General features: G+C 51.0%; 2 protein-coding genes across 2 annotated transcripts; both read left to right on the top strand.

Moving 5' to 3' along the window:
• Positions 1-17,733, top strand: LOC119100579 (venom dipeptidyl peptidase 4). The gene is made up of 12 exons (XM_037223660.1): positions 1-46; positions 2,850-2,936; positions 5,040-5,253; positions 6,247-6,341; positions 6,560-6,634; positions 7,169-7,221; positions 11,361-11,581; positions 12,310-12,464; positions 12,823-12,929; positions 13,475-13,595; positions 16,590-16,801; positions 17,319-17,733. Exons 2-12 carry the CDS (start codon positions 2,862-2,864, stop codon positions 17,731-17,733), a joined length of 1,743 nt encoding a protein of 580 aa, XP_037079555.1. The 5' UTR covers positions 1-46; positions 2,850-2,861.
• On the top strand, positions 8,803-11,129 carry LOC119101512 (tetraspanin-33). Its single transcript, XM_037224853.1, has 2 exons — positions 8,803-10,303; positions 10,724-11,129. The coding sequence occupies exons 1-2, from the start codon at positions 9,104-9,106 to the stop codon at positions 10,856-10,858; spliced, it is 1,335 nt and encodes a 444-aa protein (XP_037080748.1). The 5' UTR covers positions 8,803-9,103; the 3' UTR covers positions 10,859-11,129.
• Positions 17,734-23,916: the final 6,183 nt, after the last annotated feature.

A 23,916-nucleotide genomic window follows, 5' to 3' on the forward strand; every position in this document is an offset into this window, starting at 1 on the left:
GCGCCCCCGGCCGCCGCCGCTGGAGGCAGCGACAACGCCGGCCGAGGTGAGCGGGCGGCGCTCGGCCGCGGCCAATGACGCGCGGTGCGGGCGATGTTTGTTGGCGGCTCAGGTACAGCAGCGGCTTGGGAGCTGGTGTGATCGAGTGTGGGGTGGTGAGGCGCACTGTGGAGCAGTAGGATATGCTATTTCAACACCGCTGGATCCCTGTGTGGTTGCTTTTGGGGTGTTCTGATGATGGAGGTCAAACGCAGGACCAGCCGGACTCTGAAAGTGCGGTTTCGTGAGCCTATGTAAGGTGCCACGTGCATTCGGAGGTGTTTTAACCCGGGTGAATCGACAGGGTTGGGATGTATACGTCCTGCGTTGTCTTGCTGGTCAGCGAGCGCCGTCAGTCACAGTGCAGCTGGTGATAAATGACCGAAGATGCCCGTTAGCCGGAGTCTTGTTTCGTATTTTCTCTCCCTGCCGCATCTGTGCAAGCACTGATGAATGCGAGCACACCAATCCATTATTGCGCTCAATACATTATTGCAATACATCATTACTCGTTCCCCAAACCTTGATAACACGGCCGGCCATTACATACATTAATACTCAGGTCAGGCATGATAAACACATGGCCGCAGTACGGACATATGTTCCTGTAATCGGCTAATGGGCAGGTGTAATCTCATGCATGCACGCGATAAGCGGGGCCAACACCATACGTCAGATTATAATTTGACCACTGTTACCGCTATCGGGACTACAGTCGCAAGACTCACACTGGGCGTGCCTGGTGAAATGCCTTTCGTGATGTGCGGCATAATAGCCCGGCTCTCACAGTCCTGGCCATTTGCTCACTTACGGTCGAGCGTCCTGAACGAGCGCCCTGAACAATGTTGCTTGCAGATAAATGCCGCACCACCATTTGCCAGCACATTCAACTGCTCATGCTGGGGAAACGGATGGCATGCACCTGTGGCCAGCATATCACAAATATTGAAACAACGGCAGCCTTGTCTTAATCTTGCCACTGGAGTTAAACCCAATGGAAACTGCTCCAGCATGTTTGTGAGAGCGTGCTTGTGCGTGTGCGTGGGTGTAAAAAGCGGGGGCGAAGGTGCGGTACCGCACATATCCCATAGCGGTCATCAGTGTCCACGCTTGTTTACACTACCGTATGGGCGTGTGCGTCCCGTCTGCAGCACATCAGTTGCCGGGGTTTGGCAGGGGCACAGTGGGGCGCTTGACTACAGACGGCTGGCCATTTGTTCACGGTGCGGCGACGATGCAGTCCTACTTGTAACCCTTTCTACGTGCCACTTGGCGACCGCGACCGTCCCAGCTGCCGGCGGCCCTGTCCTGCATTCGGTGACCTGTGCCACGTGCCACTTGGCGCGACCGTCCCAGCCGCCGGAGGTGGATCCATCACTGTCACAGATGACACCATCACCACTGTCGGGACCCGTCTCATCGCGACGCTGAAGAACAAACTCATCGTCCGTTAGCTAATCTGGCTTCAACGGTCGCTCCTACATCACCAGTCAGTTAATCTGGCTTCGCCCCTACAGATAATGATAGATAGGCTATATAGTTGCCAGCTGAATCTACTTTGCACCAAATCGCATGCATGATCAGAATGCACAAAAAAATGCCTGCACAAAGCGTGCACTCTCCCTGTGATATGCAAAAGCCTTCGTCAGAATTCTTATGATCTGTCTTCGCTCTGCCTCTTCCATATCCTTCGAAATTTAAGGGGAACTGAGGAAGTCTTGGTTTAGTGCTACCACCGTGGAGCTATGACGCAGCGGTCAGCCGTGATCACAGCCGCGAGCATGTTGACTCGAGATCCACCTTCAGATGGGTGGCGGTGGTTTGCTACAATCGACATGAGCGATGGCCATCATAATGGCCCCAGTGCTTTGCTGAGGAAATAGACAACTCAAATAAACAGCCTGGATTACAAATGGCTGTGAGTGGTGCGTGTAGGTTTGTTGTCAGTCTAGTCAGAACGCATTTTTGTCTTGCCAAGCGGCACAGATGAGCCGGTCCTGCGAGCTGGCCAATGATCTGCAGCCGTTCTCTTGGCATACATCGCAGCTCACAGCGTGTAGTCCAGAGTTTGACAGGCGCAGGCCTGGTCCCACCAGCGGCCGCCCCCGCAGCATCGCCTGGCAGGGCCCCAGAAGGACTCCGCTGTCGAAACAGCCTCCGACAAATCCTGTCGGCCTGAATGGAATCGGCTGGCCGTGTCGGATGTGGACGGGGGACCGAGCCCCGCGGCTGCCAAACGGCCGGTCGTCCCCCTCCCCCACCCCCAGGGAGCGAACAGAACGAAGCGTCGCCATCCACGCTAGGCCAGTAGCGGCGCGGCGCGCGCGGAACGGCGGTGACCGCGGCGCGCTCAGAACCGAGTGATCGCGGCGCACTCGGAACAGCAGCGACCACGGCGCTCTCAGAATCGAGTGAACGCGGTGCGCGTGAAACGGCAGTGACCACGGCGCACGTGGGACAGCAGTGACCGCGGCGAGCGTGCAACGGCAGTGAAGGCGGCGCGCGAGGAACGGCAGTGACCACGGCGCGTGAGCGCGCGCGGGCGGGCTCAGCGCCCGTGCCGTGGCTGGCACCACGCTGCCACAGCATTGAGGCAGGCCAGCAAAACCTAGGTTGCCAGGGTCCGTGACGGCGTAGCCCGTCCGACAGCGCCGCACACGCTCGGCACGCTCCGCCGAGGTGAGCCGGACCACCTGGACAGCCGGAGAGCGTGTTTTGTGTGTGGTGACAAATGTCCCGTCTGGTTGTATGGCACGCTTTACCATTCAGCTAATGAGGGACACACCCCGCTAACGCTAAGCTTTTCACAGACGCACGGCAGTATGGGTCAAAACGACTGGCGCGTGCAACCTGACAACACCATTCAGGTTGTTGACCCTAAATCACCACAGAGGAAGGTAAGCTGCCATACATCTGATGTTTGTGTGCTGAGTTCTTTACCATTTCGAAACATTTGACCAGTCTGCTATCGTAAGGCAGAGCTTGCTTTACTTTGCAAGAATATCTCTTTTGACAAAAGCGTGTTATTGTGTGCTTTATGTGCTGTACTTTTTGCACACACGTTTTCATTTGGTTTGTGAATAACCATGTCTGGGAAAGCACTGATATTTGGAACAGCACATAAAGATATTGCCATTTAGGACGTCGGAATGCCAGACGATAAATATGCGCATGGTGTGATGCTAGGGAATAGCCCATATTAATCATGATTGTGCTAATGTGTGTATAGTTTGGTAAGTAATTTTCATCCCATGCAGCTCAGATAAGCCCAGATTTTGTTCTATTGTGAATCACTTGCGTATACACTCCTACACCATTATGGTGCGTTCAATAGAAGCATCTTTGAAACTAAACAACTGCGGAACGGCTGCAAGGCCTCTCAAGTTTTTGTTATCGCGTTTCTGGGAGAACCAGAGCATCGTCGCAGCTCTGCTCCCACATTTTTGCTTGTCAGTTGTTTGGCGATGTTTCAGCTGAATGTGACTGGATTAGCGTCGGGTTCATGGCCACCTGCGAAAACGTAGCGTTGAGATAATGTGCCATGGGGCCTCTGTCCACGTACCGCCTAGTGCTAATAACAGACTACATCCGCACATCTGCCCCCCCCCCCCCCCCGGATCACCGCTAGAGCGGTGACCGGCCTGGCTCGGATCGGCGCGTGACCTATGACCGGTCGGCTGACCTGTGGTGGGTGTGGCGCGACACTCCGGGCTGGGCCGGACCCCTGTCTACTACCATTAATTGGCGGCGGTGGTGCGTGCTAGAGGTCGTCACAGCACCGCACGATCCTGCCAGCTTTGAGGCCAATAATGCGGCTGAGGGACGCCACCGATTGCTGCCCTGGCAGAACGGTCAATTAATGACCCCGGCAGACTGATGGGCTCGCAAAAATGTAGTCTCCGCCCGCCAGCCATACCTCTCCTCAATCTTTAGCCGTGCGAAACCATACCTCTTCTCAGTTCTCAGCCGTGCAAAACCCTTTAGTGAGCCTGTGTTGTTTGTAATATTGTGCAATATGAATCTAGATAACTACGAATGTGAATGGTGAATATGAATGGGAATAATAAGGAAGTCATGCGAATTAAGATGCATGATGTGAATGCACATGGCTTATATGAGGGAGATGTGGAAGGTCTGCTGTACTACCCATCCCAATCAGCTGCCCATAAGGCCGATAACTTCTTTGCGTTAGGCCGGACTGAGGCTGCCAGGAAGGTCGATGACTCCTTGGCGTTAGACTGGACTGAGGCTGTCAAGAAGACCGATAACTGCTTGGCGTTAGGCCGGCTGAGAAGGTGTTTCGTCATCCCATGAGAACAAAACATCTCCTACTGGCCCGAGAAGCAGCCGATCAGCTGCACGTTGACTTGAGGGCTGGGAGATCATGTGATGCCTTGAGATCGCCGCGGACGGGGGTTTGTTTCGAAGGATAAGGCTCTATCCCGATGGACTCCCGACAGCAGCTGTCATGGTGACTTGTTTACGGATCCAGTGGCATACCTTCATATGTCCTTTTTGTTTTTGTTTTTGGGCGGCTAGTTCTACGATTTAGTGCGGTGCAGTTATCAATGTCAAATTTGGTGCTTTTAGGGCGTTCTTCTTTGTTTCCCCGATGCGCGGGACACCGCCTCTGTTCTCTTGAGGCAAGAGTTCGTGTGACCCTCCCCAGCCCCCTTCCCCTCCCGGCTGGCTTTCAGATAGCGCACCGCCCATTAGGCTTATTGGTTGGACGAGGAAAATATGATAGTTGCCTGCTGACGGAGCGCAAGGCTCTCGCCAGTTCTGAGATAGCATTGTGTGGTAGGCATACTTTTGAAAACATATACCTAGGCTCGAGACACGTCATCCAGGATGCACACCTTAAGCAGTTCCTTCCGATCCTGATGGTCATCCTTCGGATTCACTTTGGCTCCCAGGCGGGCCAAGTTTCGCCTCCCTCCCCCTCTCCCGTCTCGTGAGGAGATGTCAGTCCGGACTTGCCGCCGCTGGCGCCACCGCAGGGCCTGGTGACCGGGGTCGAGGAGCCGCGCAAGAACTACCGCGGCATGTTCATCGCCTGGCTGATCATCTTTCTGGTGCTGCTGGCTGTGGTCATCAGTGTAGCCATCATCGGCGTGCGCGACCCGCGTTACGTGCTGATCGGGCGCCGCCTGCGGGTGCAGGACGTGCTGGAGCACAGCTTCAGGGCGTCGCCCTTCTTCGCCGCCTGGCGAGGTGCGTTGCCGCCCTGCTGGGCTGGGCGGGCTCCGGATCAGGCTGGGCCGGGCTCTGAGTCAGGCTGGGCCGGGCTCTGGGTCAGGCTGGGCCTGGCTCTGGGTCGGGCTGGGCCGGGCTCTGGGTCTGGCCGGGCGGGCTCTGGGTCAGGCTGGGCGGCTGGGTCAGGCTGGGCGGCTCTGGTCAGCTGGGCCGGGCTCGGGTCAGGTGGGCGGGCTCTGGGTCAGGCTTGGGCGGGCTCCGGTAGGCTGGGCCGGGCTCTGGGTCAGGCTGGGCGGGCTCGGGTCAGGCTGGGCCGGGCTCTGGGTCTGGCCGGGCGGGCTCTGGGTCAGGCTGGGCGGGCTCCGGGTCAGGCTGGGCCGGGCTCTGGTCAGGGCTTTGGGTCAGGCTGGGCGGGCTCCGGGTCAGGTTGGGCCGGGTTCTGGATGAGGCTGGGCTGGGCTCTAGGTCAGACTTGGCCGGACTGGAGGGACTGGACAGGCCCTGGATCGGACTGGATTGGGCCTGGACCGGGCTGGATGGGCTCCTGGTTCGGCCAGATAGGGTTGGGCGGGCCCTTGGTCGGGCCGGGTGGGCTTTGGGTCGGGCCAGGCGAACTCTGGGCCGGGCAGGCTCTGGGATGAGCCTGGGGTCGGGCAGCGTGGGCCCTGAGTCGGGCGCTGGGTCTGCTTGGGGTGGGGCCAGCTTGAGCAGCGCAGCGGTGGCTGAGGGAATAGTGGCGCCGTATGTTCGTAAACGGTGGTTTCTGCACGATTTCTGCATGTTTTGATGTTATGCAAAGAAGGTTTTGTCGGTATCAGTTTCCACTTCGCTTTGAAATTTCGCGGGTGCTACTTCGCTGTCATGGTCAAGAGCTATAAGCAATGAACGTTGACTTTAAGGCCCTCTAATATCTTAAAATAGCGTACTGCTAACGGATATTCTGAAAGCTTGTGCTCTTTTCCTTGAATGATTAAGTAAGGCCAGAAAAGTGTAGAAATTTCAACTTTTCAGGTAACGTGCTGGTGTACAAAGACTCTACCGGGGCCCTTATGCAATACGATGTTATGAAGAACAGCTCCAAAGTGCTATTCCAGCTACCACAGAAGGCAAGTCGCATCACCCAGACTTTCTACGCAGTTGAATTTTTATTGTCCTGTGATACGCACTACTAGTGATGTAACATTATTCAAAGCACACGTAATCAGAAACTTCTCCGGCTTTAGAGGCCATGAAAGTTTGACGATGCTGCGGCACATGGTATGGCAGTCATTCTTCGCATGAAGTTTCCTGGTTTCAGAAATTAATTGCCGCAATATTCTTGCAGGAGCAGGTGTGGCATATCGACACGTTGCTTTCGTCCGATGGAAGATACGTGCTCGAGAGAAGAAAGATCAAGCATGTGAGTGAAGGATCGCACGTTGAGCATGCACGTAGCACGTTTTCGGCTCATCTGTTTACAGTTCTTTATGATGCACACTGCAGCTCATGACGCACGCTTCCTCCACCACAGACAATGCAATCTCTCAAGCTACTGTGTGAAACAAGGCATCTCTTCGGAGGGCTATATCCCCCTCCCGTCCCTTTATACTGATCTCTCTCCCCTTACCACTTGACCGAATTTCTCCAAATCGCGCAATCTGCAAAACCTACCGTGTTTGGGGAGTTATCTTTTCTTTTGCCACCGCAACGAGTTCCTAAGCAGATGTGGCTGCCGCAGTTAAGGCTGTCGTTTTTCAGAAGGTTTTCCTCCAACTGAATTTTAAATTGTTGTCCAATAATGGTCTTGGTCCAATAATGGTCTCTGATGATTCTTGTCTCGCTTTCTTGTCTGATGCTTGTATCAACACCCTACCATCATTTTAACACGATGTGCCGTTTCGTGAGGTACGACCTCGGTCTCCCTGCCGATGACCACGACATACTCTGTCGGTAGGGACTGAGGGGCGCCATCGAGGCCCAGTACTCCTTGCACGACGTTTATGACGGGTAAGTCTGCATCTGAAGTGTCACAGCGGCATCGCGATAAGCCGTCAGGAAACCAAATACACTGCCAAATGACGAACTCCTGGCCACGTCTTAGGTTGATAAAATTCATGAGCCACCCATAACCTGGGCACTTCACTACCACACGCTATGCTACCAAGCACCGCACCATAAACGACTGTCACCGAAACAGTTGATTCATGAATGACACACGAAACGAATACCAATTAAACGTTTTATGGTTACGCCGGAAAATGTTTTTGATCTTGTTTACAGTATATCAAATTCTTACGGTCCACTTATGGGTGCTATTTATAAACATGGAATAATTAATTTCCGCTTTTGTGAGTATATGGCATAGTCACCATAAGCAGGGGCGCGCTCACGTAGCCTCACCCGGGAGGACGTGCCCCCATCCCTCATCAAGTTAAGTAAATGACAAAAAAATGCATGGAGAAGTGTTGACGATAGCCAAATTTGGGCATAGACAAGTAAAACTCTTGAGATCGGGGGCATGATATCTTGTTTACATTATGCGCAAAATACGTGCTCCTGCGAGAGAGTGGGTCCGGGGGCAAGGGAGTCGTGCCCCCTCCAAGGCCATGAAACCATAATTAGGCCCCAAAAACTGCTGGACATATGCCTATCATGTGCATGCTACGTTATGTTTTTTTCCTACTATTGGGACAGTCAACTGCGTCAACAGACAACGCGTAGCCATAGCTTATGACAGTTGCGTCCCTAACATGGGTAGTTCATTACTGGTGGACGGTTAACCCGTGATCACATTAACATTTCGAGAAGTGGACTTAACCCGTCATTCCGTTGATTAGGTCCCAAATGACGCGTTAATCTTATCATCTTGCCCAGTTTTCCGGTCACATATTGTCCTGCTCCCCGCACACAGCTGTTCTATGCGTGACACAGCGTCCAGAGCTCAGGTACAACCCCGGAGGTATTGCCTTACATTCTATATATATATATATATATATATATATATATATATATATATGCATGTTTGTGTGTGTGCATGCGTGTGTGTGTGTCGGGGTGTGCGTGTTAGGGCCACTAGGAATTTAAATGACATCGTACAAAAACGGTTTGCCTCGACCCCAAAAAAAGAAACCTAGATCAACCCCTGCTCCTGTGGCTACCTACATGCATTGCATTTTTATTGAATATCTTTGCGCTGCGCTCTTCCCTGCCTATCCCACAGTATTGCGTGTGCCGCAGGCCATCGGTCAAACCAGGTAATTATGTGCCAAAGGAGTGCGAAATGACTATCTTATTTGATCTATCCCACGAAAGACAGCAATTCCGACAGCATTCCTGCTCACGCAACGTTTAGCAGGGAGGGAGTAACTTTAAATGTATTTCTTTTCATGCAATTCCATGGGCTACAAATGCAAAAATTTATTAAGTTGTGATGGTGATTCAATTATCCAATACATTATCTTGAAGCTAATAACCATATGCATTTTGTTAGCACACAAAATTTAAGGCGCAGTGCCTCTTTTAAAGCAGACATTAGTCATATTCATGTTGTCGGTGCTCGCGGTCTTCTGTTGTTTTTTTTTCTCAAAACGGAGGTTGATACCGCAATAGATGCATGTGTTTGGGTGTGAATTGAAAAAAACTCGCTCACTCGATCTTACAGTTGCACCCGGGGTCGTACGTCAGTTGAATGATTGCAGCTATAAAGGCATTGCACTTCCCGGTACTTAGTGTGTTGCGAAATTTGTGATGAGCTGATGCCATGAGGACATAAACTCACACCATTGGTCGTTGACATCCCTCGTCATGCCCTCGACGTTTGATATTCATATCTTGTGAGTCAGCAAAATATTTCTTATCGCTAAAGCGTGACATTTTACCACGGATTGGTATGGCGCCAAAGAAAAAGAAAAAGACCAAGGCGAAGCATGTCTCAAAGAAAAAAGCTGAAGCCAAGCGAAAACCTCAAAAGGCAGGCGGACAGAAAAAGACTGGGAAGAAAAGGAAGAAAGCCCATCAAAAGAAGAAGTTATCAAACGCCTGGAACAGGCTACCCTGGGATCCGTTTCCAATGTTTCCACATGAAGTTGAGAAAGTGAACAGAATAAACAAAAACATTCTTTTAGTGATCACCTGCATACTTTTGTGTGTTAGCATCGGTGTAATATGTTTGGCAGCTTATCTTATAGAGAAAAGGAAAAGAAACGAAGAGCTGGTGTCGGCAGTCAGCTTTTCTAACTATTGGCTAAACGCTTCACTGGTGCTTCTTTCTATCGGCTTAGTTTCCGCTATCATAAACTTCTGCGGCTTTGTAGGCGTGTTGCGAGAAAACATTGTGCTGATCCGTGTGTTCTACATTACGCTGATCGTGTTGCTCACGTTGAAGCTGAGCGGCGCAGTGTTCCTGTTCGTTTTTGCCGACTTCTCGCGGCCGTTGCTGGAGAACATGCTGGCCGATCAGGCGGTGGCCGACTATCGCGTCAGCAGTGACGTCGAGACGCTGATGGACTACCTGCAGGCCGGCTTCGGCTGCTGCGGCCTGCGAGACGATGGCTTCCAAGAGTGGTCTCGCAGTGTCTACTTCAACTGCTCGGAGGCGAACCCCAGCCCGGAGCGGTGTGGCGTGCCCTGGTCCTGCTGCCGCAATGGCACCGGCCTGCAGAACGCCCTCTGCGGCCACCACGTGCAGAAGCTGGACCGCAACATCGCCAGCAGGAGCATCTATACGAGGGGCTGTGTCCGCGCCATACAGGTGTGGGCGGGTCGGCACGCCATAGCCGTCGGCCTGTTGGTCCTGCTGGAGGTGGTCTGCCTCACGGTGGTGATCTTCCAGTGCACACACCTGGTGAACGAGCTGCAGATGATGACTAGAGTGTACCGTGGTCCCTGGTGGGAGTGGATCGGCAAGAAGCGGCCACCGCCCCGCCCTCCCGGCACGCCGCCGACGCCGACCGAGCTGCCGCACGTGGTCCAGATCGGCCGGGGCCCGGCCGTGATGGATGCCCGTCGAGTGCGGTGGCCCACCCCGGCTCGTCCCAAGCGGCCGCGCAAGGTCACCGTCGTCCAGGTCGACGAAGCCCCCCAGGCGCAGGTAACGGCGGACGAAGTCTTCCCTACGTCCTTCAAGGGCGCGGCACCAGTCGACAAGGCGGAGACTGAGCTCTCCGAGCTGGCTGAGGCCGCCATGGCATTCCTGTCAGATGCGTCGGAAGCCTCGTACTTTTGCCACGAGGTTTCTTCTGACACGACTAACGGCGACCAGCAAACCGAGGGCAGCGACGTTTAATCTACTTGTTGCCTGCCGTCTACGCTTAGTGTTTACTCGCAGTGGACTAAGCACTTTATTTTCATCATGCTTCTCCACGAGGAATAATTTCGTGTGAACGCGCTGAGTACGGTTTTACTTTTCCATCTTTTTGCAAGACCTGTTGTATCAAAGAATTTGCTCCCGCTCTGAAAACCTCTTTCATCGTGGTTTCTGGCACTAAACTGGTGTCCTTCAACTTCTCAGTGGACACAAGCGCCGACGAGGACCATTCGCGTGCAGTCTTACGACCATGGTCAACCCGGCGACCTTGACACGGGGCGCTTCCTTCCGGAGGGTGACGGTCGCGGCCCATCAGAAGAGAGGACCGCAGAAAACTAGCCTGAGGGTGCTCTTGAAAGAAGAAGCTTTGCTTGCAAACATGAAACAGATTGTGCGAGACGCAGAGCGGACGATGGGTGAGGAAGAGATGGAAAGACCGCTCCGAAGATAAGAGATGGCGTGACGTGACGGCCGTGGGACCCAGTGCAATGTGATTCAATGTGCACTTGGCGTTGGCAGCCGCCTTCACTGGCCACAGGCGGCAGCCACGCACAGCGAGCTGTATATTGGTGTTAACGGAACCTTGTAAGAGATTTGACATTGCAATAAAGGGCCGTGTATTGCAATACAATATATGCTGCACACTCATCTCCTCTAACTGCGTTGTCGAGACAGTTGGTGGTCCATGCCCAAATGGTTCTCCCTTGAACACCTGAAGGCGTGATTTTGAATGTCGAACGTAACTCATGCGCCAGTTTCGTGTCGGGTGAAGTAACTGCAAGTCGCATTTATCAGCTGAGCCCATACCGGTGTGACACCACTGACGCCCACCGTCCGGCAGTCACCAGTTCCCGGTGCTGCTGTCCCGGGACAGCCTGGAGGATCCGTACCTGCAGATGACGCTGTTTTCGCCGGGCCCCGCGCCGCCGCGGCTGGCCGTGGTGCACAGCGGCGACATCTACCTGCTCTCGGCAGTGGAGAGTCCGGAGGCGGTGCGCCTGACGGAGACGGTGGCCGACGGTCCCGCCGTGCTCAACGGCGTCACCAACTGGTGGTACAGGGGTACGCCGACAGGGGCGGGGAAGGGGGGGGGGGGGCGGACGGGCGTGCCGTGCTCCAAGGCGTCACCAACTGGTGGTACAGGGGTACGCCGACAGGGGCGGGTGCGGGGGGGGGGGGCGGGTGACAGTGGCAACTGAGAACGGAGTAGTCGCAGTGCAAGGTTTTGTGTTTCTCAGTGACGTCGGGAGATTCGTAAGCCCTAAATACACGATACTAAATTTAAGTTTATATGAACCGTTTTCTTAGGACAGTGGTGGTAGAAAGGTTATTTTCCTCAGCACCTGCGTTAGGTGACAGCCTTCTTAATCAGCTTTGATGCCGTCAAAACCTAAGTTTAATGTGCACTTGTGTTCAGAAGACGGCCACCCCGAAACGTTAGGCTTTGTGAGTACTCCCGGGTGTAATTATCGGCGTCTTAGCGTGAACGGGGATACATGTGTAGCAAACTGCATGGAAACGTAATCAGAGCTCCAAAACCATTGATGTTTTTGCCGCTTTTTGTGATTTTGGTGCCGTCGGTTTGAGACAGAAATGAAGTGACGGTACGTAAAAAATAAGTGGAGACAGCAAGAAAAAATCCGTCAAAGAGAAAACAGAGCTTCACCCATGACATGGAGACAGTGGAGGCGAATTGAGGTGTTTGGCAGGACATAATGAACCCATGAGATGCATGCGTGCTTTCGGCCAGCGTACTACGGCCGTCACGGGACTGTTCTGTCGGCCCCCAGAGACCTTACTGAACACACCCCAGGCGATGTGGTTTTCCCGGTCAGGCAACCAGCTGATGTTCGTGACCTTCAACGACACAGAGCTGGATACAGTCGACATTCTGAGCTACCGCAAAGGGGCTGATGCCGTCATACGCAAAATGGCCTATCCCAAGGTATGTGGAGCTAGACCTACTTGTCGCTGAAAATAAACGTTTTGAATTCGTCAAGGATTTTCCATCTCTGAACCACATTCTGTACAAAGTGTCATTGTGAATTGGTCGGACTATAACTGTCCATGAGGTCTGTCAGCATCATAGCGAGATGGTCTAACATGGTGATACAGTTTAAATGCTCCTGACTTCATGCATTATCCGCGCAGTGTGCTACCGGACTCCATTAATCAATAGTAAGGACGGTGCTACGTTGGTGGCATTGTTCCGTTTTTACCACAGTAACGTATGCAAGTAATTACGCGCTAGCAAGTAGGTTCTGTGCTCTGCCAGTGAATTTGCCAACATGTTCTATTTCCAGAGAAATGGGCCGTTAACGGCAATTTCGATCGCCGTCTGTCATGTGGAAAAAACGTTGGCAAACAAATCCCCAGAGATCACCCATCTTACCTCAGCATTCTTGGAAAGGTGAGTGTTCAACTCAACCCATCTGCTCGCCGTCCATAATCAGCTGATTGTCTGACAACGGCGCGTTCTGTTCTGTACACAAGCTGGGTGGACAGCTGAGTATACTGAGTATATCGGCACTGCATGCCGGGCTGTCCCGGCGTCCGTCCACGCACCGACCGCTCACTGCACCGTCTGTCTGGCGGCAGCCTTTGTCCAGTGATGTGTGTCTGGTAGCAGCCTGTGTCCGGTGATGTGTCTGGCGACAGCCTGTGTCCGGTGATGTGTGTCTGGCGGTAGCCTGTGTCCGGCGAGGTGTGTCTGGCCGTAGCCTGTGTCCGGCGAGGTGTGTCTGGCCGTAGCCTGTGTCCGGCGAGGTGTGTCTGGCCGTAGCCTGTGTCCGGTGATGTGTGCCAGAGGGACTCACTTCAACAGCTGATGTTCGTGCTCGACCTAGGCTTGCTCAGGCCGCGTCTGATCATCCTCTGCTTGTCGGCAGCCCGTACCTGAGTCGCATCCTTGCTTGATAGAGTTCACACCTCAGCGTCCCTTGGGTTTTCCGGCAGCTCGTACCTGACGGGGGTGCAGTGGGTGGACGAGGCGACGGTGGCGGTGACGTCGATGAGCCGTGCCCTGACCTCGGCCCAGGTCAGCCTCTGCACCGCGCCCGCCTGGCACTGCAGTGAGGTAAGGCTGATCTGGTGAGGCTTAAAAACTCCCGGTGCCACCGAGCCATGACCGGCAGCGGGCGTTGGGAGCCATTCCTCACTCACTCCCAGTTCCAAAATGGGCCGTCACTGAAAGACTGGTACTTTCTGGGGCTGACATCTGTCGCCTGCTTACAGAAATGGTTGGAAACGATGTTAAATCAAAGCAATTTTGTGCCTAGATAACATTGAAGATCTGCACAGAGGGTACCCGCCATGCTGAGCTGCTCACCTTGTAGAGGTTTCAATGGAATGGATAAATATGTGCCTTAATTCAGGACGTGGGTGTAAGAACAAAGGGGCAAGGGGGCCAGCCCCTCCCTTTCAAGGTGGACGGCGGAGCAGTAATATTGCCTCCCCACTTATTCAGATTATGTTGCGTTTAGCTTACTTTTGTTCTGCCTTGAACATGCGTGCCGATTTACTTAGTTCACCAGCTATCTTCCTCAAACCGCACTAAAAACAGTTGCTTCGTGTGATAAATGACAGCATCTTTCAGACGGAATGCGCCCCGCACTGGCATAGAATGGTCTTTCAGCCCTGGACCGTCAAGGATAATGTACCCCCTGATGTTCTACTCACGGGTCCCCTGTCAGGAAATTGCTCTACCACCAGTTCCACCACCGTTGGCCACCGCTTAGTCAGCTACTATGCCGACGCTGCGCGGCCTATGGAGACTGCAACGCGGGGCGTCAAGGTTGTTATATGATTTGCTAGCGCGGGTGTTCAAAGCCGTGTAACGTAACTTCTCCCAGTAATCGATTCTCACTTGAATGTCGTCACATTTCAAGACAAACATGGGTTAGCCATGTCAATACACATTTTGGACACCACTTCGACCTACAATCTATGTTCAGGGGGTCCTCAATATCTGTGAAGAACATAGGCAAGTCTGACCACGCCTCTGAGTGCTATTGGTTTTGAAAGAGCCTTCTGAACCACTGTGAAGTGGAGCGCGCCAGTGTTTTATTCCAATGTTCATCGTCTCATTCTTGCAGTTTATTAACTCAAAACCACAACCAAAAATGATGAACAAGTGATCTACATCCCGCAATCTTTTTGGAGGACCTTTAGCCATCAGCAGCCTTTTCAATCCCTCTGTCACCCTTAGCAAGGCTTGTTAACAAGTGAGCTATATCCGGCGAGCTTCTTTGGGTTCAGGGGGCTTTTTCAACCCTCTGCTCCCTCCCTTGGTAAGGCTCTGGCTAAGCCACCGCCTGCATACAAAAGCAGACCAAGTAGGCTACATTGGATGATGGGCAAATGAATGCCCGATAGGCCAAGTCATGCCTGAAGCAGCTAGCAGCCCGGTTTTTTTTCTGCCGTAGTGTGATGTGCAGGAAAATAATTTGGAAATATATTCTGTAGCAGGTGCCCACTCACACACAAAAAAGTAGTGATGGTTACATCAATACTCTTGTATATGCGATGGCTGTTTACACACCTACAAGTAGGGATGCTGATCAATAAACATGCAGAAGAGCAGTTATATGATCAGTTCACAGTCAGTTATGCGGGGACGGCTGGGTCAAGGCAATGGCCGCAGACGCAGGACTGGGGTAGGGCTCAGATAAGGAGTATCTGAAAGATGAACCTTTATTCTGTAACTTGACATTGTCAGGAGAAACTTCGGTTTAATGTTTTCTTTTCCGTCTCATTGATTTTGGCACTTAGGATTTGAAGATTCCGAATTTGTTTCGCCTAAAATGTTGCCACATTTTTATCTCTTGAAAAGCAGCCGGCGAAATCAAGGCGCACAAAAACTCTGGCACGACATTGGCTATTGATTTACATTCAAAATTCTGACCAGCCTGTGCCCAAGTCGTATTTTGGCACCTGCCCTAATTAGGCAGGTGCCACTCCAATCCAGACCCAAAGTACCTCCTCGCTCGTGCAATTTCGCCTTCCCAGGGCAAACAATTTTGGAATGAGCGAATGGTCCAAGGAAGCTGGATAGTCTTACCTGCCAAATGGCATAGGTGAGTCGAATAGGCAAGATTATGTCCCAGTGGGACACACCTATAGGTGAATATTTAGCATAACAACCATGCCATTTAATTATTTCCAAAATGTGCTACCTGAATTAAGAGCCAATAATGTCATCCATTACTCCCCCCGCGGTCACTGAGCATGCGGCCCAGTAAGATTATACCATGATTTTGCGTTTTCCCCACTCTTTTAAACCGTTCCTACACCTGTGATTAATTGATGCATTAATGACACAGACAGGTTGCATTAACACAGGTTGCATTAATGACACAGACTGCACCAATTCGGAAAAGTTATGCTTCATGGCGCAACGCGCACTGTGATTCATTTTGATTCCAGCATTGTCTATGAAAACTAGTTTGCAAGAGACTGACGAGTTAAATATCAACTGAAGGGCGTCACATGTTAGGTGGCGTGTCAAGGTGGGCTCAGATGCGATGGCGTATATTCTGGAATGTTGTTTTGCCGTGATGAACCGATTTGAATCAATTGCTTCTGTTTCCAAAACATGGATTGATGTTGTATTGCTCTTACAACTGGATTGAATTGCACCCTGATAGTTGAATCCACCAAGAGCTTTGCCTTTTCATTAACCTAACATGCTAAAATGCACAAATTTAGTACAATTCCCACTGTCATCGAGCGTTCTCTGGCTCTCACCTAAAAAATGCAAGGTCATAGACGCTTGCAATCTAAGTGCCTCTCCCACAAAGCGACAGAGGTGCTAGAGGATCTCAGTCATTATCGATTGGGATAAATGCATGCCAGGTGAACGATGATTGATACCGGAAGACGCGTCAAAGCACACTGGACTCCCTTACGCTTTTGCCAGCTAGAAAATCGTACGGAGGTACGATTACCTAATCGTAAAAAGGGCCGCCAAAGCGGTCAGGTGTAGTTTTATACATTGTACCAGTGTTTGTTGTAATTGCTAATATACCCAGGAAACAATGGCAGCAAAATTGGGTCTAATTTGTGATCCCAGGTGTACGCCGCTGCCAACTGGCGGTGGGTGAGCGAACTACAGCCTGTGTTCGCCACCGGCTACTCTGATTTCGTGGTTAAGACGGACGACACGGAAGAGCACGGGGAAGAGATGGTGGAGGTGATGGTGCAGGAAGGCGTCAAGATCAGAAGCAAGGCTAGCGGACACCGGATCGTGACACTGCAGTTCTGGGACCGGCAAGAGCACGGCATGTCAGTGCGTCCAACGAAAGCCCAGTTTTTTGTACCACTTATGATCATTGCTATTCGGCTGTTCAGAGCAAATTTGCGTGTAAAGATACACCAGGCCTCCGGAAGTTGTTGTGCCAAACGAGATACCGATAATGTGTTTTGGTTGGAACAGTGCCTGGGCGCTAGATGTGTTTTGATATAAAGGGACTGTACAGTGAAAACAGCACGCTGCTTTGCTGCCAAACAGTTTGTGACATAGGTCAGCGAGCCATTGTATTTAAATTATTGTTGATGCACCTTGCCAATGCTACTGTATCCACAGTTCAGTTTAATACGAAGCTGTCTAGTTAGAACAGCCTGTTAACTTAACATCTGTGAACTTTTTAGTCAGCGCTCGCTTCCAGATAGCCAACAGCAGAGTTGTAGTACAGGATTTCACTACAAAACCTAAATCACCGCTTGACACACCAATTTTTGCCCACTTATCGATCCGTCTGCATTCTCTAACCCCGTCCCACTCACCCCTGTACGCCAACAGTTACTACACGGGCGTGGAGGACACGCGGCCGTCGGAGACGCACCTGTACTGGCGGCCGGACTCCGCGGCCGGCCAGCGGGCGGGCGCCGCCTGCCTCACCTGCGGAGTCTCGACGCTGCTGGGCCGGCCCTGCAGCCGCCTGACGCCCATCTTCGGCCCGAACAGCGACGCCCTGGCGCTGGAGTGCGCTCAGGGGCCGGTCCGGAGTCTCCACGTGCTGGATCGAGCCGTGACGCGCCGCCTGGCCGAGCTGGACAGCAGCCGGGCCCTGGCCGAGCGCATGGCCGTGCCGCACGTCTTCAGCGAGACGGTGTCCCTGGGCGGCGAGTACGTGCGCCTCGAGCTCATCCTGCCGGCACTCTGGGAAGAGAAGAAGGGAGGCACCTACTTGTATCCGTTTGTGCTTGACATGTAAGTGGGGAAGCGTCAGCTGGTTAAATGTTCTTGAATCACTTGTTCGCTATTATTCACCTCAATCTTCCACTTCCTTGTACGTTATGTCTTCCTCTACCCCAATCCCCCTTCCGTCCCCTAATCCTCCTTTCCTTGTTCAGTGCCGGTTTACCATCTGCCAGGTGTGTCGATGACAATGCATGAAGACACCCAGATCGCAGACCTACGACACACTGCATTGCCGTCCGTTCGCGAAGCATGAACGTTTGGTGCGTTGCAGCGAGGATGACGTCCTGGAGCTGGACTGGAGCGTCGAGTTCGCAACGTTTATGGTGAGCAAGTGGGACCTGGTATTCGTCCGAGCGCGAGCCACGGCCCAGCTGAGCCACAGAAGCTTCTTCGGCAACCAGAAGAGAACGTCAGGTATCCTCAGGTTCGTGCTGATCTCACCATATGCGTGGATGACATGGTCGGAGGACAATGTGTGTCTGCAAAGGTTGTTATTTACGCTATTAACGATCAGAGCATTGATGCTAGAAGTAGCCAACCACTCACTCACCCAGTCAATCAACCAGTCAAGGTATGTCCGAATTCCAACATATCCTATTGCATAGCTGTGTCGAAAACACAACGCCAACACCATCCTTGTTTTGAGTTTTCGGAAGCTTTTAAAAATCTCTCATTGTTATATGCCGGTCCAAGTTAACGCCACAATAATCAAATATGGGAAGAAAGTATGTGATCAATATTGAGTTAATACACGCCCGGGTGGCCGGTTGAATACCCTTCGCCATGGTGGGGAAGGGGTAATTTAGCTCAACTAAGATATCATTAACTAAGAGAGATAGAGACACCATGTTCACATGCTAGGTTGGCTTGCATGTGAGCCCACTTGTATCAAACTTTGAGGCTCTCATGTCATGACTTGCGGGTCAACTAACGTAAACAAAGTCAAACACCACATTGGTGTCCTAAGTAACCTCAGACCTCTTCAGGCAACCGCCTTGAACCTAGGTTTCTGTTCTGAGCAAAAGTTCACTGTTGTTCCCAAACTATCCGTTTTTTTTTGCTTCTGTTTGTCCCCCCTCCTTATCGGGTAACACGATGGTTTTGCATGCAGTGACCTATTTAAAAAACGACCCCGCGTTGTTAAAATGTGCTCGTGATAGTGATACATGATGCCAAAAAGTCTCACGCCGGATATGATCCAGAAATAAGAGCCCGGGTGCTTTAGAAGTAAGCTGCCTTGAAAGTCGTCGCTTTTCTCAGCATCATTTCAGAGCATATTTACTACACTTTTTCCTGGAATGAACTTGCCATTTGGAACGCAATATCAACCAACCTTTACGTTTGACCAACTACATGCATGCCTTTGCACACACACAATAATCTGATCCTCCACTACTGTAGAACTGGATCGCACCAATGCCTCAGTTGTAGATTTGTTGCTGTACGTACAAATGCCAAAGTTGCTGCCCGCAGTCCCCAGCTCATGGTTCCTCGTTCTTGGGTAACGGTATAGAAAATAACCTTACAGCCTGAAGCTGTCGGCTCGCTATACAGTGTGCACCGGCGCCTTTCCAATTAAACCAGCTATGTCGAAGCCAATAACTAAACGCGAGACGTGTTCTCGTTCCCAGCCACCTATCTCAGAAGTATCAGTACCTGAACATGGAGAGAATAGCGGTGATAGGGGAGGGTTTCGGCGGCCACTCAGCGCTGACCGCCCTGGCTGACAACGCTCTGGTACACTGTGGCGCCGTCCTGTGGCCTGTCGTCGAACTGGACCTTTACGGTACGTCTTAAAGGGAGTATCCCACCTTCTGGTACTTTTCACTTATTGTGACATCTGGCGCATACGACTTGATCCGTAATACCGGTTTTCTCGCAATCCTGAAAAAACCCAGAATTTTTATTTGAAGTAGCCGATCCTGCGGGAAAAATCTCATTGGCTCCCTGCTCACCACTATGCAATTATTACATGCCCTTACCTTGCCCTTTCCAACGTGTGTGTTCTATAATGTTTGCAGCACACTTATGTGTCAAAATGTTTGTGTAATAAATGCCACAAATTTTAAAATGCTCTGTTCAGACAAAAAGATACGCGATCACGAAGATATAATCCCGCAAATTCAAGGAAACGTCAAACTATGGCTTTGATTTCTCCCCCATGGCGTTTATCACAGTGGCTGTCTGAGGCGAACTTCGGCTTTAGGAATTGAATTATCACATCATCCATGCGGCACACTAGTTCAAACTTCAACCAATCAGCTTATCTGTAGTAGGCCCTTGCCCATTAGGCCAATCACAATTGTTCTTTTATTCGCACAAGTAGAGGTGCGCACGGTTGTTGTCATGACGACGATGTTCGCGACTGCAGGGAAGAATGGTAGTGCTGTTGCAAAGCGTTGACAGCGTAATTTAGGCTCGAAAATAATTAAAATTGTTATCTTCATTATGTCTTAACAGTGCTCCAGTGACACTGCCTCGTGATATTATTAGATGTGACTGGTCCTAAGGATGCATTGGAGCATATTTTTGAAATTACCCTTAAGGTGGGATACTCCCTTTAAACGCCAGAAAAGCAGTATGCAACATCAAACGGGTCGCATCATCCGTACACAAACACACTTTTGAACTGCCCCTTGTTAATGCTTGAATGGATTTGTTGCGCAGTTTGTGAATGCAGCTGATGTGCATACGTGCAAACGTCGGCAATGATGCGCATAACTGTTACAGATGCTTACCATGCGGAGAGATACGTGGACACAACCAACATTCTGGATGCGATCGAGCGGATCGATGACCATTCCCTGTATCTGGTTTACGGAACCGGAGATCCGCTCTTTCTACATGGGGATCTACTCTCCAAGAAGCTCGTGGAGAGAGGCGTCCTATTTTATCAGCAGGTATGGGTTGACTTGTCATTGTTGTGTGATGTGTCACACATCTTACATCTTGTGGTCCATGGGCGCGGCTCGTTCGGAAAGTTTATTATCATACGCTATCTGAACGCTTCATATTATGCCGTTTTCCCAACCCCAAAGGAAGAAGTCCAATACAAATCTATAACGCCGCAATGACACTTTTGCCAATCTGTTTCAGATTTATTCGGACGAAGATGTCTACTTCCGTTCCGTCCGCTCCCACCTCCACAGGTCACTGGAAGACTTCCTCATCCCAAAATGTTTCCCACACCTGATGGCCAAGCAGGCGGAAGATGAGTGACAGCGATGAGCGCTTGTGCGCACCTTGTGTGACACCCTGGGTGCGTTCTTTGCACCCTTTCACCAGCGCTGTGCGACTGCTGTGGAGCCTGGAGGATTGGGGGGTTTGGTATTGAAGGGTAACAGCCCATGTCTGCTGCTGATTCTGCGCTGAGATAGCGGGCCCGAGTGAGGCCTCAGTGCAATATGATACGGCTTGAGCCGGTCATCCCGTTTTGCTCAAGGAGTATGCGTAGATCTATTCCATCGATTACCAAAGTACAAGTAGCCTAATGGTCGCTGTCTTTTCATAACCAGTGCGGTGCCGGTGATGCTCGTGTGAATGCAACATGGCATGCTACTCATCATTTTTAAGCCAGGGGTCGCATTTGCCTTCTTTCAGACGGGCTTAATTATTGCACCGCTTAAATGATGCTATCATGTTGATCTTGTTTAATAAACGCTCCTCATCCTGAGGCCATAGCATTCATTGGGCGCTGGAAGGCCTTGGCTGGACAAGGGCTCCCGGGGTTCCGTGGGTTTTAAGTTCATGGGTACTTCAGACAAGGCCACGAACAAAGTAATCGAGCAGTCTGCGTCGTTCTCAATTTAAGTGTCAACATTCTCCGCTATTGGGCGACATAACCAAACAGGTACTGGACATACGAAGCTTTGGATACATGCATGATCGTAATGCCTCTCACCACGGATATTTTCATTTTCAGTGGGAGAAGACGACAATCTTAATCTTGTGGCTGCATCCCATTTTGTGTCTTGCGCTGCGTGTATGGTTGACTTGGGAACACAAGACATACGTATGGCTATCACAATCACTATATCAGGAGCATAGTTTCCTACTCAGTTAGGGCAAAGTTTTTACGCTCCCCCCCCCCCCGCCCACCTTGACAGGAAGGTGGTTCGATCATGGGGAGAAACAAGTTTTTAACGCATTTGGTGGTACGTTTATACATTTTTCTGTATGCAGGTCCTATTTATTCTGAGGAACCACATCCCTGGACGGAAGTGCAGCACTGCGGCAGCATTTTACCATATGAAGTGTTCTGCAACTTTTTACACGGTTCGGGAAGAAGTTGTGTTTGAGCGAAGGAATTCCGATCGTAAACGCAGAAAGATTCGTCCGTGTGATGTTAAATAAGGCAACTTTGGCTTGATTTATCTCATTTCAGTTGCGTCGCAGGATTTCGCAAAAACGTTTACTTGGCCAGGAACTAAATGTGAAGTATCAAATTAAAAAACCTGCATTATCTGACACGTTTAGACAACGTAACACATAATTATAAAACATAGGTACGTAGCTGCATGATGATCGTATTTGCGAGGCCAGTGGATTTGCATCGCAACAGATACCAGCAGACTACAATTCGTGTGACTTCTTACTATATTCAGACATATATATTGCTAGACCGGAAGGAAATGACTAAGGTGTCGGGTACATGAGATGCATATGCGCTGTAGCGTAGCTGTAGTGTGCCCTTGATCACTCGCATCACCGATGGGGAAACGGGAAACTCAGGACCTCATTATGATGTGCACCAACGTACCGTCACTGATGGAATCCGGACATTGTGAGAAAAATCACCTGTTTGTTGGACGGCAGCATCCATGCACAACTACACGCTGCTGCTCCTTCCACGCACATAGTTAACAGTCACGGGTTGAGTGGAAAGGTCCGATATGCTGCGTACCTGATGCCGGGCCGCAGATCACCGAGCGCACAACCATGGAGCATTCCGGTGCAGCATGCCATCAGGCGTACACATGTGAGTGACATCTGGCGGCTCAACTTTGACTCACAGCCGCGAACGTGGCTTTTGGTAGACACCTTCGAGTCTTCCGAGACTAACTCAACTCGCATTGCAGCTGCGTTGGAGTCTATGACACTTTTTGGTGGTGAATAATTTTGTACTCATTTCCTTAGTGCCTTAGTGCAGCGACTTAGTCCTAAATCCGAAGTTGAACTTTCCCAGGGCATCGGGCCCCCAGTACAGCCGGGGACGAAGCCAGTCGAGCATCAGTGCGTTATCATGCGCCAAGTCATATTTTGACATCTTAACTGTGGAGACAAGGGCTTACTCAGTCACCCAGAATCGCTCCTAAGTCGTGGAATTTCCCCTCCCTGTCACCTAGAAACCCTCCATAGTCGTGATGTTTGGCCTCCCTTGTGAAAGCGATGTTGATTTGCGACACATGAATAGTTCGGGGATAGTAAGCACTCTGCCTGCGTTATGTTTTCGATCAGTCAAATAAATAAATCTGTGTGCGACAAGAAAACCGCTGTAAGAATATAACACAATAACGCGCTTTCACTTTTTGCCGAAATGTATCACGCATTACGGGCGGACAAAGCTAAGTATCTCCTCCAGTCCTCCGGTACAGCTTGCCCAATCTGTTCTTCGGCAGTCCAGTCCTAGGCGCAGCTGGTCAACTAGGTCGAAGGTTGGCTGGCGTCGTAGGTTTGCCGAGCTTCGTCTTTTTATTTCTTCGAACTTGTGAAAAATAAAGCATTGCTACGCCGATGACCGAATCAGACGGGCTGAGTCAGGCTGTGTGCGGTGAAGGTAGAGTTGTGAAATACGGCCCGTTTCCTTAAAATGATAATATAAAAGATAAAATATAAAATAAAGATACACATACATATCACATCATATAAAAGCATCTTACATACATCAAGATAAAATATAAAATATGAATTCCTGCCTTATGACGTTTAAACGCGTTATGAGTTGGTCACCATTAACCACTGTGCTTTACCGATTTTCACTGCTCCGCACGATGAGTGTCCGTTCATCCATCTAACGGCGTCCTTTTCGTGGGCAGGCTCACTTTATCCTGCTGAGTTATGTGAATCTTCTTCACCCGACTATTCGCATGTTGTGCAAGCACCGCTCCATCCCTTTCAATGACATCCCAGACCGAAACAAGGGTGTGCTCTTGTACTTTTGTATTGAATAAGTCAGGCCGAATAGGAGGAATCCGAA

Source organism: Pollicipes pollicipes, unplaced genomic scaffold, assembly GCF_011947565.3.
Source record: "Pollicipes pollicipes isolate AB1234 unplaced genomic scaffold, Ppol_2.1 Scaffold_4881;HRSCAF=5763_pilon_pilon_pilon, whole genome shotgun sequence".
Lineage (NCBI taxonomy): Eukaryota > Metazoa > Arthropoda > Thecostraca > Pollicipedomorpha > Pollicipedidae > Pollicipes > Pollicipes pollicipes.